General features: G+C 54.8%; 2 protein-coding genes across 3 annotated transcripts in view; both read left to right on the top strand.

The window, feature by feature from the left end:
- Positions 1-6,092, top strand: part of CABP1 (calcium binding protein 1) — a 21,307-nt gene extending 15,215 nt beyond the window's left edge. For both annotated transcript variants that reach the window (XM_056130988.1, XM_056130989.1), the window contains 5 exons: positions 3,342-3,372; positions 3,505-3,648; positions 4,374-4,483; positions 4,651-4,798; positions 5,617-6,092. In XM_056130988.1, coding sequence (XP_055986963.1) covers positions 3,342-3,372; positions 3,505-3,648; positions 4,374-4,483; positions 4,651-4,798; positions 5,617-5,642 — 459 coding nt within the window. In that variant the 3' untranslated portion in view covers positions 5,643-6,092. The remainder of the gene's footprint in view (positions 1-3,341; positions 3,373-3,504; positions 3,649-4,373; positions 4,484-4,650; positions 4,799-5,616) is intronic.
- ACADS (acyl-CoA dehydrogenase short chain) overlaps positions 1-13,700 on the top strand; it is a 146,781-nt gene that overhangs the window by 85,447 nt on the left and 47,634 nt on the right. The window lies entirely within an intron of this gene.

The raw sequence follows: 13,700 nt of genomic DNA, 5'->3' as shown, positions 1-13,700 counted from the left end.
GTTCCTGCCTTGCATCCCATATGGTCCCCAGAGCCTGCTTGGAGTAATTCCTCAGTGCAGAGCCAAGAGTAACCCCTAACCACTGTGAGCTATAACCCACTCCCCCAAAAAAGAACTTTGGGAGTCTGATTCAAGGGCCTCCAAGGCATTGAGCACTGATACTGAGTATTAGCCCTCCCCCAGGGAGGAGAGGTTCCCAGCCGCAAAAGCATTCCCATGGCATCTGTGCTATCCAGTCCAGAGGTACCGGCTGTGTGATATGGAGGGTTTGAAATGCAGTTAAGGCATGTGAACTGCTGGAAGTTGTTGAAGTGAAAATTTTTTGGGTGAGGTAACACCTATCCATGCTCAAGGGTTACTCCTTGCTCTGCACGAAGGAGTTACTCCGGGTGGTGCTTGGGGACTATATGGGATGCCGGGGAGTGAACCCGGCAAATGCCCTCCCCATCTCTCCGGCCCCTGGAAGTGCATTTTTCACATTACTGAGCCTCGCGCTGGCTCCTGGACCGGTCAGCCCATGACAAGTATCTCATGAGTCACAGGGGAAGGGCCTAAAGTGATGGGCTGCAGAATTTCTCGGTTCCATTCATCCAGCAGCATAGGTCAAACAGTTCCGTGTTTTGTTTGCTTATTTGAAGGATACACCCAACCGTGCTCTAGGGCCTACTCCTGGCTCTGTGCACAGAGGTCACTCCTTGTGAAGCTCAGGGGACTGTATGAATTGTCAAGGATCGAAGCTGGGTTGATTGCATGCAAGGCAAGAGCCCTACCTCCTGCACCATTGCTCCAGCCCTTCTGTTTTTGGCTACTTCTGGCTCAGTGCTCAGGAAGTGGCTCTCAGTGGTGCTGGGGGAGACGGAATTATGTCTCTAGCCAGAAGACCCTGCACACGTGCCATGTGATCCATCTCCCCGGCCTGCTTCTCAAACCCAGTCTCCTGGGACTCTGCCTCGGAGGGGAGGAGCTGGCATGAACCCACTTTACAGATGGTAACTCAGAGAGTTTAAGTCATTCAGTCACACCAGGGACTAGCAGATCTGGGCTGTGCTTTCCAGGCTGCCTGATTCTGGAAGCCTCCTCTACCTCTCTGACTACAGAGATAGGAGGAAAGAGTGAGTATGGGATCACTCAGGAAGCTTCCTGCCACCTTGGTTGAGGGCAGGGAGCTTCCTGCCTCTCTCCGCTACTCACTCTGGGGAAGCCCATGATTTGAGGGACGGCTGGAACCCAGCTCACCACCTCAGCCACACAGGAGGAGCACTGGCTATCCTGCTATCTGCCTCCAGGTGTCTGAGAATCCTGGAGGGACACTAGAAGGGCCAGAGCTAGCCAGCAGACTTTGCCTCACCCCTGCTCACATTTGCCAGGCCTGAGGCATTTGCAAAATAAATCATACTCTTGGAATAGCCAAGATCCAAACTAGGATCGAGGGGCTGGAGCGATAGCACAGCGGGTAGGGTGTTTGCCTTGCACGTGGCCAACCCGGGTTTGATTTCCAGCATCCCATATGGTCCCCTGAGCACCGCCAGGAGTGATACCTGAGTACAGAGCCAGGAGTAACCCCTGTGGATGGCCGGATGTGACACCCCCCCAAAAAAACACAAAACAAAACTAGGAATGGGAGTGATAGTGCTTGCCCGGGGCACCAGGAATGGCTTGGTTTTTTTTTTTTTTTTTTGATTTGGTGCCACATCCAGCAATGCTCAGGATTCCCTCCTGGTGGTACTGGGGGACCATATGGGATGCCAGGAATCAAACCTGGGTTGGTCTCATGCAAGGCAAGCGCCCTGCCTGCTGGACTCTCTCTGCAGACCTGGGATGGGCTTTATTTTATGGGGGCGACACCCTGTGGCGCTGAGGGTGTCTGGAAACGACTCCTGGCCCTTATGGCCTGGTGGGTCAGTGCTCCGAGCCCAGCCCTGGGGTGCTGGGCGGTGCTTAGGGACCATCAGGGCCGCAGGCACGCTGGGATGGGGGTGGGCAGGCAATGCCAGGGATTGAACATGCCCTGAACTCCATCCCGACCCTCGGACATGCATCATTTTATTTATCTAGGAAGTTTTTTATTTTGTTATTTGGAAGGGACCATATCTGGCAGTGCTTGGGTGACCATGAAGTACAGGGCACTGAACTCAGGGCCCTATATGCAAGGCCGGTGCTCCGGTTCTTCAAGCCTCTCCTGGGCCCTCGAAAGCTCTCTGAGTGACCTCTGTGCCTCCCTTGCAGAGCCCTGCCTGCGGGCGGTGTTGGGGATCCCTGTGGCCCCTCACTGCACGCTCTCGGAGCACGAGGGTCCTGGGGTCCGCAAGATGCTGCTCAGCTTCCGTTTCTAGAAGATTCTGACTTCCCAGTGCCAGTGCCCCTGGCTCTGGGGCCAGTTGGTTGAGGGCATCTGACCTGGCCCAGCCTGTGGGCTGCAGTGCCCAGGTGCCCACTGATTCCCTTCTCCTCCTGTTGCATGCCCACGTGTCTGCATCCACGGTGCCGTGCCCAGCCTGAGGGGTCCTTCTTCATACGCATGCCCACCTTCTCCCTGCCTGAAGGTTGAGGAGCGGTGATGCAGGGATGAGGGCCGGCCCAGGGAACCAGCTTCAGGGCCTACTGAGGGGGCCCAGCTGGGAGCCCCGTATCCACTCTGTCTGCCTAGGCAGGGGGACAAGCAGCCCACCAACCGGAACCTGCTCGTCGCAGACCTCTGCCATCTGTCCTTTGCCTGGACTCAGGGTGTCCTCGGCTCCCTGAGGAGGCCCAGCCCTGGGCGGAGCCTGGAGATGCGTGTTTTGGATCCTGGTGGCAGCCAGAGGCTCTGGCGACACCCGGGGTTCTGGGCTCTGTCCCCTGATGGGTCCAGCTGGAGATGGGGCAGTGCCCAGGAAGCAGAGCACAGCCCTGATGCCGCCTCTACACCCCAACTTTGTTGACCCCCCTCTTCCTTCTGTTACTGGTCACTTCCCTTCCGTCCCCCCAGGCTTCCCTTCTCTGCTTCTCTGTCTGGGCGATGCCGTCCTCTCTGTGACCCCCTGTACACACACACACACACACACACACACACACACACACACCTTGTTTTATTTACAGGCTTTTGCCTCCAGATCCGCTCTGTTCTCTGACATGTTTTGTATCTGGAATCAGGGACCAGGGGCGGAGATTCGGGGCCCAGGCTGGAGAGGGCACCTGGGTCTCCGTGTCAGCGGGAGAGGACCCCCTCACCTTTTCCCTCAGGGACCCGGTCCAGGCCACCTCTGCAGAGCCCCGTCATCACTTCCTGCCTCCCCCTACTCCTGCCCCCGCGGGCCAGGCACCCACCGCGTGGCTGCTCATGGCGCTCATTCTCGTTTCAGGACCGGTCTCTGCGCCCGGAGGAGATCGAAGGTGAGCACTGGCGTCTGCACGGCTGCCCAGGAGAGGGAGGAAGGTGGCTCGCTCCAGGACACCGGGCTGGGGACCTCCCCGTGGGACTGGCTGGTCCAGCCTCAGCGGGCCCACCTTTGCTCCATCCCCCAGAGCTCCGGGAGGCCTTCCGGGAATTTGACAAGGACAAGGACGGCTACATCAACTGCCGGGACCTGGGCAACTGCATGCGCACCATGGGCTACATGCCCACCGAGATGGAGCTCATCGAACTCTCCCAGCAGATCAACATGAACTGTGAGCCCACCTGCCTACCTGCTGGGGGCACACTATTCCCCCACCCACTTCCCTAGCCCCTGGCCCCCGTGGGAGGAGGAGGTGGGGCAAAGGGCCAAGAACAGGAAGTTTCTTAGGGGGCAGAGGGAAGGGGTAAGAGGTAGGGAGTGGGATGAGAGTAAGACAGATAGACAAGGGGCTGGAGCAGTAACACAGCAGGTAGGGCGTTTGCCTTGCACGTGGTTGACCTGGGTTCGATAGCCAGCATCCAGTATGGTCTCCTGAGCACTGCCAGGAGTAACCTCTGAGCATCTCCAGGTGTCTCACCCACCCACACCCACACACACACACACACACACACACACCACACGAGAAGGCAGCCTTTCCCCCTGGCTAGAGATTCACAGGGGATTTGAGCTCCCTATGGAGCATGTCGGGGCTCCCCAGAACCTGTCAGGCGCCCCCGGCGGGGGGAGGCCGTGTTGAGGCTTCAGCTGATCTGGGGACTGACTCAGTGGAAGCCAGGCCTGGGGGACCAGCACCATCTCTGCTAACCGACATTTCCCTCTCCCTTCTGTGTCTAGCACTGTCCTCCGTCCACTTCTGTGCTTGTTCCCTTTTTCCTCAGGCCCCGGCCCCGCCCTGAGTCTTTCTTTGACAACCACCATCCAGGGTCACTTCTCCGCTGCTCCCCTGCACCGGGCCCTGAGCAGGTCATGGTCACTAGCCCTCTCCTCTGTCCCTAGTGGGTGGCCACGTGGATTTTGATGACTTCGTGGAGTTAATGGGACCCAAACTCCTGGCAGAGACGGCGGACATGATCGGAGTAAAGGAGCTGCGAGACGCCTTCCGAGAGGTCAGTGGGGCCCAGATGAGAAGCCCCCACCCCGAGAGGTGGCTCAAGAAGAAGCAGGAGTCTGGACCCCAGGGAAGGGTGTCTGGGGGCGTGGGGGAGGAGGGCACAGGGCCTCGGGGCCTGCTGGGGACAGCCGTTGTGTCCCAGCTCCTTCTTCCTGCCCCCAGTTTGACACCAACGGTGACGGAGAGATCAGCACGAGCGAGCTGCGTGAGGCCATGAGGAAGCTCCTGGGACACCAGGTGGGACACCGAGACATAGAGGAAATCATCCGAGACGTGGACCTCAATGGGGATGGACGAGTGGACTTTGAAGGTGGGCGAGGCTTGAAAAAGGTGGGAAAGTGGGGCCCTCCGGGGCGCCTCCCTCAGTCTGCCCGGGCTTCCCTTCCCCAGCCCTTTCCTCTTCCCCCCTCACCCCTGCCATCCAGGCTCCCCTCTCATTGACCTCCTGTCCCTGTGCCTCTCTGTCCACCCACCCACCTCCCCACTTCTCTGTCCACCATCCATTTCCTCACCTGTCCATCCACTTGTCCATCTGTTCATTCACCCAGTTGTTCATCCGTCCATCTCTTTCTCTCTTTCTTTTTTTTTTCTTTGCTTTCTGGGTCACACCCAGCGATGCACAGGGTTACTCCTGGCTCAGGCACTCAGGAATTACTCCTGGCAGTGCTCCCGAGCACCATCTGGGATGCTGGAAATTGAATCCAGGTCAGCCACGTGCAAGGCAAATGCCCTACCCACTGTACTATCACTCCAGCCCCTGGACTTTTCAAGCTGTGTTCAGTCCCAGCAACTACTGCCAATGGCCGTTGTCCGAATGATTAGGTGCTGGGGCTTCACTTGGGGTGGTGTGAACGCACTCCCGCCCTCGGAGCTGCCTCCCTGGCCCCGGGATTGGCTGTTTTCCAGTGAAAACCAGGAGGGGGACTTAAAGGGATCAGATGTGCAGATTAGAAGGCTCCTGCTAGCAGCTGGCGTGGAAGATGGATTGGAAGAGACTGTGGGGGCCAGGAGAAAGCTGGGGGCAGCGGTGTGTGTGTGTGTGTGTGTGTGTGTGTGTTTTAGATCTGGGGGCAGGCTGGAGGCAGCGTGCTGAGCTGGGACCCGCTTCCTGCTTTCTCCCCACTCTAGAGTTCGTCCGGATGATGTCCCGCTGAGGCCAGGAGGGCCCATCCAGGACTGCCAAACTCCCCCACCGGGAGAGGAGGAACTGCGGCCCGCTGCAGCCCGCCGCAGCCATGGAGAGCCCAGGATGGACTGGTGGAATGGGGCCTGCCTGCTCTCCGGGGAGGCGCCCACCCCGGACCCCCACCCCTGCACTGTGAAAGACTCACAACTCCTGCAACTGGAAAGGGAGGCGCCAGCGCCGAGGAGGCCCCAGTGCCAAGCCGGCAGAGGTCCTGCCAGGCGCCAAGTGCCATGGACCCGGCCGCTGCTGGCTGGGCGGGCCAGGGAGCCAGCCAGCAGCCCAAACAGCATGCCCGCTCCTGGGGGGCTCTGCTCACCGCAACCCCCGCCCCTGCTCTTGGCTCTATGCCCGTTCTAGCTCATCCCGGCCCTGTTATCTCCCAACCAATAAAGGCATTTCCAAGGGAGAGGTGACTGTGGGGAAGGAGGGTGGTGTCTTTGTTTCCCGGGCCCAGTTCAAGGACCACCTGCGCTCCTAGAACATTCGTGCCTTGCACAGGCACTGGCACATGGGCAGGGTGCACCTAGCCTCTCTGCTGCTCAGTTCAGAAGCCAGTTCCCAGAGTCGAAAGGAAGACTGATGTGCTGGTCTAGCTGGGCTGCTGCTGCTCCAAGCCCACATGGGGTCTTAACAGACACTGGGCCAGAGCGACAGCATAGCAGGTAGGGCACGTGCCTTGCACAAGACCAAGCTGGGTTCGATCCTGGCACCTCATATGGTCTCCTGAGCAGGCTAGGAGTGATTCTTGAGCATCGCCAAGAATGTTTCCCGAAAAGAAAGAGAGAGGGAGAGGAGGAGAGAGAGAGAGAGAGAGAGAGAGAGAGAGAGAGAGAGAGAGAGAAGAGAGAGGGAAAGAGGGAAAGCAGAAGGAAGAAAGGAAAGAAGGAAGGAAGGAAGGAAGGAAGGAAGGAAGGGAAGGAAGGAGGGAAGGAAGGAAGGAAACATATTGGAAATACGGAGAAGCCTGGGGCGCGAGGCCTCCTCCTCCAGACCCCCCCAAGTCTCATCGAAGCTCCTGGGATGCAGAGTCCTGTACAGAGGTCTGCCAGGAGACCTGGCCAGCTCTGGCAGAGCAGGAGAGCCTTTCCGCGGGAAGGAGGGACCAGGTTGTGGCCCCCGAGGGAAGCCCAGTGTGTGGAGAGACAGGTGTGGGAGCAGCAGGACCAGAGGGAAGCAAGACGGGCAAGTAGCCAGGCTGTAGTCTGGCTTGACTTTGCTCCAAGACTTGGTTTTCTTGTGTGTCCTATAAGGATGAGGAAGAATCGGAAACTCCCCTGGAAGTGCTCTCAGGAAGCCCCACTGCAGGCCTGCAGGCAATTATCACAAGGGCATGTAGGGCCCGTGGGCACCGATTTCTACAAGTGACGGTTGACAGTGTCCAAAGGAGAGAAATGTATGGGTCCAAGAGGACAAGTTTGGGTCAAAAGCAGACAGGGGTTTGGAATAGACTGGCATTCCCCAAGCCAGCGTCGTTCCAGGCAAAGAGGCACCAGGATGGCATCTGTGAAACAAGCCTAGGAGCTGGTTACAGTCCTGGCGATATTGGTTGGGTGGTTGGGGCAGCGCCTGGAATCTGCTTCTCTAATAAGCTCGCAGGAAGCTCATCCCTGCCCACCCTCCCGCCTGCAGTGGGAAGAACGCTGTTAGATCCCAGATACCCGGCCCGGTGCTTCCTGGCTGCAGAGGGAAGGCTGGAAGAGGAGGAGGGGATTTATTGAGATTTACAATGTGCCAAGCTCTGTGCCAGGACCTCTATCTTCAAGGAATATAGCTTCCAGTAGAGGAACAGGTAAGAAAACAAACAAGGTGGGGCCAGAGGGCTAGTATAGTGTCTAGGGCATACAGCCTTGCATACAACTGACTGGGCTTCAGTCCCTGGAACTCCATCTGGTTGGTTCCCTGAGCACTGCCAGGAGTGATACCTGAGTGCAGAACCAGGAGTAAGGCCTGAGCAGTGACGGATGTGCCCCTCCCCCCCCCACACATACATACATACAAAGACAAGGGGCTGAAGATATGGCTCAAGTGGTAGGGCAGATGATGCTTTGTGTGTTCGAAGTCCTGGGTTGGATCCCCAGCACCACTAGGTGGACGCCAAACAAGTTTGGTCCAAGGAGGCGGGGAAGAGTTTCAGGTTGAAGGAAGGGCCTCCACAGAGGCCGAGGTCTGAGAGAGTTTGCTCCTTTTGGGAACTGAGGCAGAATTTCACGGGCCCAGGATACAGTACTGGGTGGCGGGGCAGAGAGCACGGAATTGGGCTGTGAGACAGGGCTGATGCCACCGTGGACCTTGGAGTCTGGGGAGACTCTTGGGGAGGGCCCTTTTGTGGGTGAGCCAGGCCTGCCTGGCAGAGACTGAGGCTTAGGAACAAGGTGGGGCCTTGAGCCACGTCCAGCGGGCAGGGCACTCTGCTTGCACACAGCCAATCCCCCAAATCGGATCCCCCATATCCTCTCATATTCCCTATGGTCCCCCGAGCCCTGCCAGGAGTGATCCTTGAGCTCAGAGCCAGGAGTAAGCCTTGAGCACTGCTGGGTGTGGCCCAAAAAAAACAAAAAGGAAAGCCGAACCTAGGTGCCAGGAAGTCTCTAGACAGCAACGTGGTGAGGTTCTGAGCACGTAGTCCCTGCTCCCCAGCCCCTAGGGTTTTGCCAAAAGCTGGAGCCTGATCCTGACCACACCTCCAGATCCAGGCAGAGAACTTGTGGAGTTGTCCCCTGAAGTACCCCACCAGCAAAGTCCGGAGTGGAAAACAATGCACCCTTCCCCTTCGGCAGATAAATTACGAGGCAAAGGAAAGGGGTGGAGGGAGGATATTAGAATAGAGCGATCTAAAAGGAGACTACTTCAGGCGACGCTGGGGGAATGGCGGGCTTGGATTCCCTGGCACCACTTGAGCATCACTAGGTCCCTTGGGTGCTACTGGGAGCAAGCCCCAAACAGTGCTGGGAGCAACCAAACACTGTCGGCTGTAGCCCCCAAACCAAACAAAACTTACTGAAAACAGAGGGAGAAAGAATGTGGGCCAGACTAGACGACAGTGTCTAGGAGTGCTCCTCAGTGTGGTGGAGGTGGTGGAGGGGTGGGTGCAGAGATGATTTCTACGAAAGGCTGAATGGTACACGGGGGACATCACTCAAGGGCTAGACTGTGTGCCTGGCAATGCACAGGGTCCAGAGTTTGATCCCCAGCATTTGGTGACCCTAAGGAGTCCCCCAAACAACAACATTTTTTTTTTAAAGCCTGAATAGTAGAGGAGGAGTGAGGGGAGGCCTTCCTGGTTGTCTGGCAAAGTTTCTTTCTTTCTTTCTTTCTTTTCCTTTTTTCCCCAGAAGTTCTAGTTTTTGGCCAGAGAAGTCACATCCACTGGTGCTCAGGGTCTACTTCTTTTTTGCTTTTTGGGTCACACCTGGCAATACACAGGGGTTACTCCTGGCGGTGCTCAGGGGACTATATGGGATGCTGGGAACCAAACCAGGGCTGGCCACATGCAAGGCAAACGCCCTACCCGCTGTGCTATCTCTCCAGGCCCTCAGGGTCTGGGCTCTGTACTTGGGAATTGCTTCTGGTGGAGCTCTGGAAAACCATGCAGTGCTGGGGATTGAATTCAGGGTACCCTGCGTCTAGAACAAGCACTGGCCAGGGTGTCCAATCTGCTAGGCCGCAGAATTGCTCTGTATGCTTTTGTTTCTCTTGTTTGACAATAAAAAGGCTTTTTGAGACTGGAGCAATAGCATATCAGATAGGGCCTTGCGCGTGACTGACCCAGGTTCAATTCCCAGTATCCCATATGGTCCCCCGAGTGCCACCAGGAGTAATTGCTGAGTGCATGACCCAGGAGTAACCTCTGTGCATCGCCAGGTGTGACCCAAAAAAGCAATAAATAAATAAATAAAATAAAAGGCTTTTTTTAAAAAAGTGGGTTCAGGAAGCAGCTGGGTTCAAATCCCAGCTCTGCCTCTTACTGGCTGCATCACAGGCCGGTCAGGAGACCCTGTGGCCCTCGGTTTCCTCATCGGTCTGTTTGCTTCTGCACTCCCTCATCTGTAGAATGGAGGTGGTGTTGCAGGGAGTTCTGTTTCATCTTGCTTGATTGTAGTGTCGGGGATCAAAGTCAGGGCTTCGCACATGGCAGGCAAGTGCTCCAACACAGAGACACACAGGGTGTTGGGGGACTCAACTCATTTCAGTACTGGAAGCATCGGTACCAACACTCAGGTTTTGTGACCATCATTGCAATGTTCCCTCCCCAGTCTCTCATGCCTGTCGATGAGATTCCCTCGGAAAGAAAGGGGAAGGGAGAGCCAGCCCTGGCATCCCCTAATGGCTGTGCTGGCTCCTCTCATAGACAGTGACAAGATAATCACAGCCTACACCTGAGATCTGGCTATGATGACTATGATGTTAGTGTCAAGTACCACAAGACAAGGTGCATTATTGGTGGGCTGGGCCTTGGCTCAGCTTACAGGAAAACATTTCTCCACTAACACAGCTGAGATCTGGGACACAGTGGAGAGCTCAGCGGGATGGAGGCAGGCTTTGTATGCAGGAGGCCCAGGGTGCATCCCAGCACCACACAGCAGGCCACCGCTGGGAATGTCACCCCCTTATCCCAACCTGGGAGGGGAAGGTTGTTATCACCCCCTTTACAGGTAAGGAAACAGCAGTTTTGAAGGAAGTGACCTGTCCTGGGCTCCTAGAGGCCACGGTGCTAGTTTTTCCCATTCTTTCGCCTGGACCCAAGGTCTGGCTGTCTTCCTCCCTAGCCAGATGTGACGCACATCCCCAGCCCTGGGAGAGAGAGAGAGAGGGAAAGCCAAGTCCATTCTTCCTTCCCTGAAGTTCAAGGTTCGTTACAAGGTGCCCACTGGGGTCTCTGGACTCCCTGCTGTTTATTAGAGGTCCTGGGCCAGGATACTTGCTCTGGGGACCAGATCACCAGGCTCCAAACCCAAGGGCTGGCCGGGAGCACTGAGCAGAGAGCTAGGCTGGCCCCCACACCTCTTTGCCGTTACCTTTTGAACTCTGATCTGTAAAGAAGTGTGGGGGTGGGTTATTTTACAAACTTAAAATAGGCCAGACTGAATTACTAGGATGCTTTGTTCTTCCGATCCTTATCTGCACAGGAAGACACACCCCTCGAAGTTCTGTGAGTCAAGGTGACCCGCCTCTGGGGGCTCCCAGCCAGCTGTGCTTCCCTTCTGAACTCACAGCTCCGCTTTTCCATGCCAGTGGGTGGCAGGGTTTTTCCCAAGCCCCAAGCCCTATGCTCCACCAAGGCCTGTGCGGTGACTTCGCCCTCAGCAGTCGTGTAGGGATGATTTCTTCTGATATGATGGATAGCACTTTCCCAGGTGAACCAGAACAAGAATTTCTTGTGATCTGGGGGCCTAAGAAGGCCAGCGGGCTCTAAGGGCTCTTAACTTCCTGAGACAGTAAAGGGGTCTTCTCATTCTTTTCCTGTAACAGGTGAAGAAACTTAAGACCCAGAAAGAAAAAAAAAAAAGGCTTTTGAGACCCAGAAAGAAAAAAAAAAGGCTTACCCCAGGCTATCCAGATCTATGAAGGGGAGCAAGCCTTTGAATTCTGGGTTCTGCGCCTCCAAACACCCACAGCTAATATTTATTGAATCCCTAGGTAGGGTCCTCTAATGCTAGCAATTGAAACATATCCTTTCTGGTTTAAAATGTTTGTCTTGATGGCTGGAGAGATGGGTGACGAGATAGATGGCTGGGCTGCTCTGCGGATGCTCAAGGAAATTCAGAGTTTGCTGGCAGAAGCAGTTTCTGGCATTAAAAGCAGAAACAGATGAAAGCAACATCCATTCTTTTTGGGGGGTCACACCCGATGATTCTCAGGGGTTACTTCTGGCTCTGCACTCAGGAATTACTCCTGGTGGTGCCTGAGGACCCTATGGGATGCTGGGGACCGAATCCGGGTCATCCTCGTGCAAGGCCAACAACCCTACCCGCTGTGCTATCACTCTGCTTCCAAAACTCATTATTTTCATGCCGTCAGTATTAGGCCCCAGGATTCCACCTTTGAAACTTAAATAATGACTTCGAAACTGAAATAATATTCTAACTATTCCTTCCAGAATACCCAATGGTAGTCCCTAAAGTACATTTCATGACCAAAATTTATCATCCTCACATATACAAGTGGGAAGATTATGTTTAGATACTTTAAGAGATAAGTGGTCCCCGGCTCTGCAGAGCTGCACAATTCTGCCATTGATCCCGGCTTTGTTAAGTGCTTCTAATCCAGATGATCCATTAGCAAACGAAGAGGAGCCATAGAAGACCAACCAAACCATAGAAACAGCTAGAGCATGGTCCAGGCAATATGCCATGAATAATATTTAAATTGATCTGATCATCAAGTGTGCATCACTTCTGTTCCACCAAGCCTTCTCCTTTTTTGTTCGTATTTAATGGACACAGTCTTAGAAACATTATAGACTAAAAGCCCAGACTTCTTCAGTCCTTTGGAGATTAAGTGCACATTAGCGAATCTATATCTTGTTTGCATTCATCTGGATCATTGTGAATATTTAAAAGTGGCTCTTCTCTGCTTTTATTAATTTTCCCCATCATGGTTTAAATATAAAGCATTGTGAATGAAGTTAATTCTTAGGATTAGCTGTAGAGGTCTGGGTGTTTTATTATTATTGTTGTTTTGGTTTTGGGGACTCATCTAGTCTTATTCCTAGCTCTGCTCAAGGATCACTACTAATAGCTTGGGGGACAATATGGGGTTCCAGGGATTGAACCCCGGTTGGCTGTATGCAAGGCAAGCACCCTACCCGCTATCCTATCTCTACAGTCCCTTATTTAAAAATTTCTAAAAATTATTTGTTTTTGGATCACACCCAGCAATGCTCAGGAGTTATTCCTGGCTCTGCACTCAAGAATTATTCCTGTTGGTGCTTGGAGGACCATATGGGATGCTGAATATTGAACCCAGGTTGGCCACATGGAAGGCAAACACCCTACTCATTGTACTATGGCTCTGTCCCCTCTTTTGTTTTTTTTTTAAAGTGAGGTTTTAAGTTCACAGCAAAAATGAGGTACTCAGATTCCCAGACACCTCTTGCCCTTAGAGGCACCAGCTTATCCCATTCTGAACAACCCCTGGAGAGTGGAGAGGCCTTATCACTGATGCTTGTATATTGCCAAAGGACATAGTGATGAATATTACTTTGATATTTCACTGCCCAGAGTCCTGGTGAGTTTATATGAGGGCTAACTCTTGGGGCAGGATCTTTCAATGGGGAAGGTTGGAGTCACATGGCATCACTGTCTGCTGAAGGGAACCGGCCTGAGCCCAGGACCACCTGGAGACTGGGCCTTCTCAGCTCTCAGCCTCTCTTCCTAGTGATTCTGGACAGCAGCCTTGAACTATCTGGGGTCTCCTGTGGGTCAGCAGCTGTGGGGATCAGGCCTGCTCACCAGGCTTGACCACTGGGACATTAACTGCTCCCCCACACTGCTCAGACCTTTTGAGTGTGACCATATTGACTGTACAGCTGGGAACTTCCTAATGAGGTATTTATTAGGCTCAGTGGCACAAGCTTCTCCCTGGTGCTGCCCGCGTGGACTGAGGGGGGTCCCCCAATGCTGCTGTCTGGGAGTCCTGGGGGTGCAATGGAGGTGCATGCAGGAAACACGCTAAAATTAGGACAACCCTCCCCCTGTGAGCACGTGTGTGTGACTCCTGCGAGCCCCAGCACCGGCTGTTCGGTACCTGCCAAGCACCACAACCAAGTGTGTGCGAATGTGTCACTGCAAGCATGACAGCAACAGAGGGAAGAACGTGGGGGAGGAAAAATATGACTCTTGGCCTCAGAACCAACCGAACAAGGCAAAAGGGTAGCGCAGTGAGCAACCGAGCCTGTGAGTGAGCACAGTGGTGGTTGGCCAGGTATATTATTCCCTTCCTGGGGTGAAGCGGGATCTGGGGATCTAAGAGAAGGTTCAGGTTCACTGGGGTGGTTTCCCCGGGTAAAGGGCTGGGGGGGGAGGGG

This window comes from Sorex fumeus, unplaced genomic scaffold (assembly GCF_029834395.1).
Source record: "Sorex fumeus unplaced genomic scaffold, SorFum_2.1 ptg000083l, whole genome shotgun sequence".
Lineage (NCBI taxonomy): Eukaryota > Metazoa > Chordata > Mammalia > Eulipotyphla > Soricidae > Sorex > Sorex fumeus.
The sequence above is the reverse complement of the archived record's forward strand: the minus strand, read 5'-3'. Positions and strand labels throughout refer to the sequence as shown.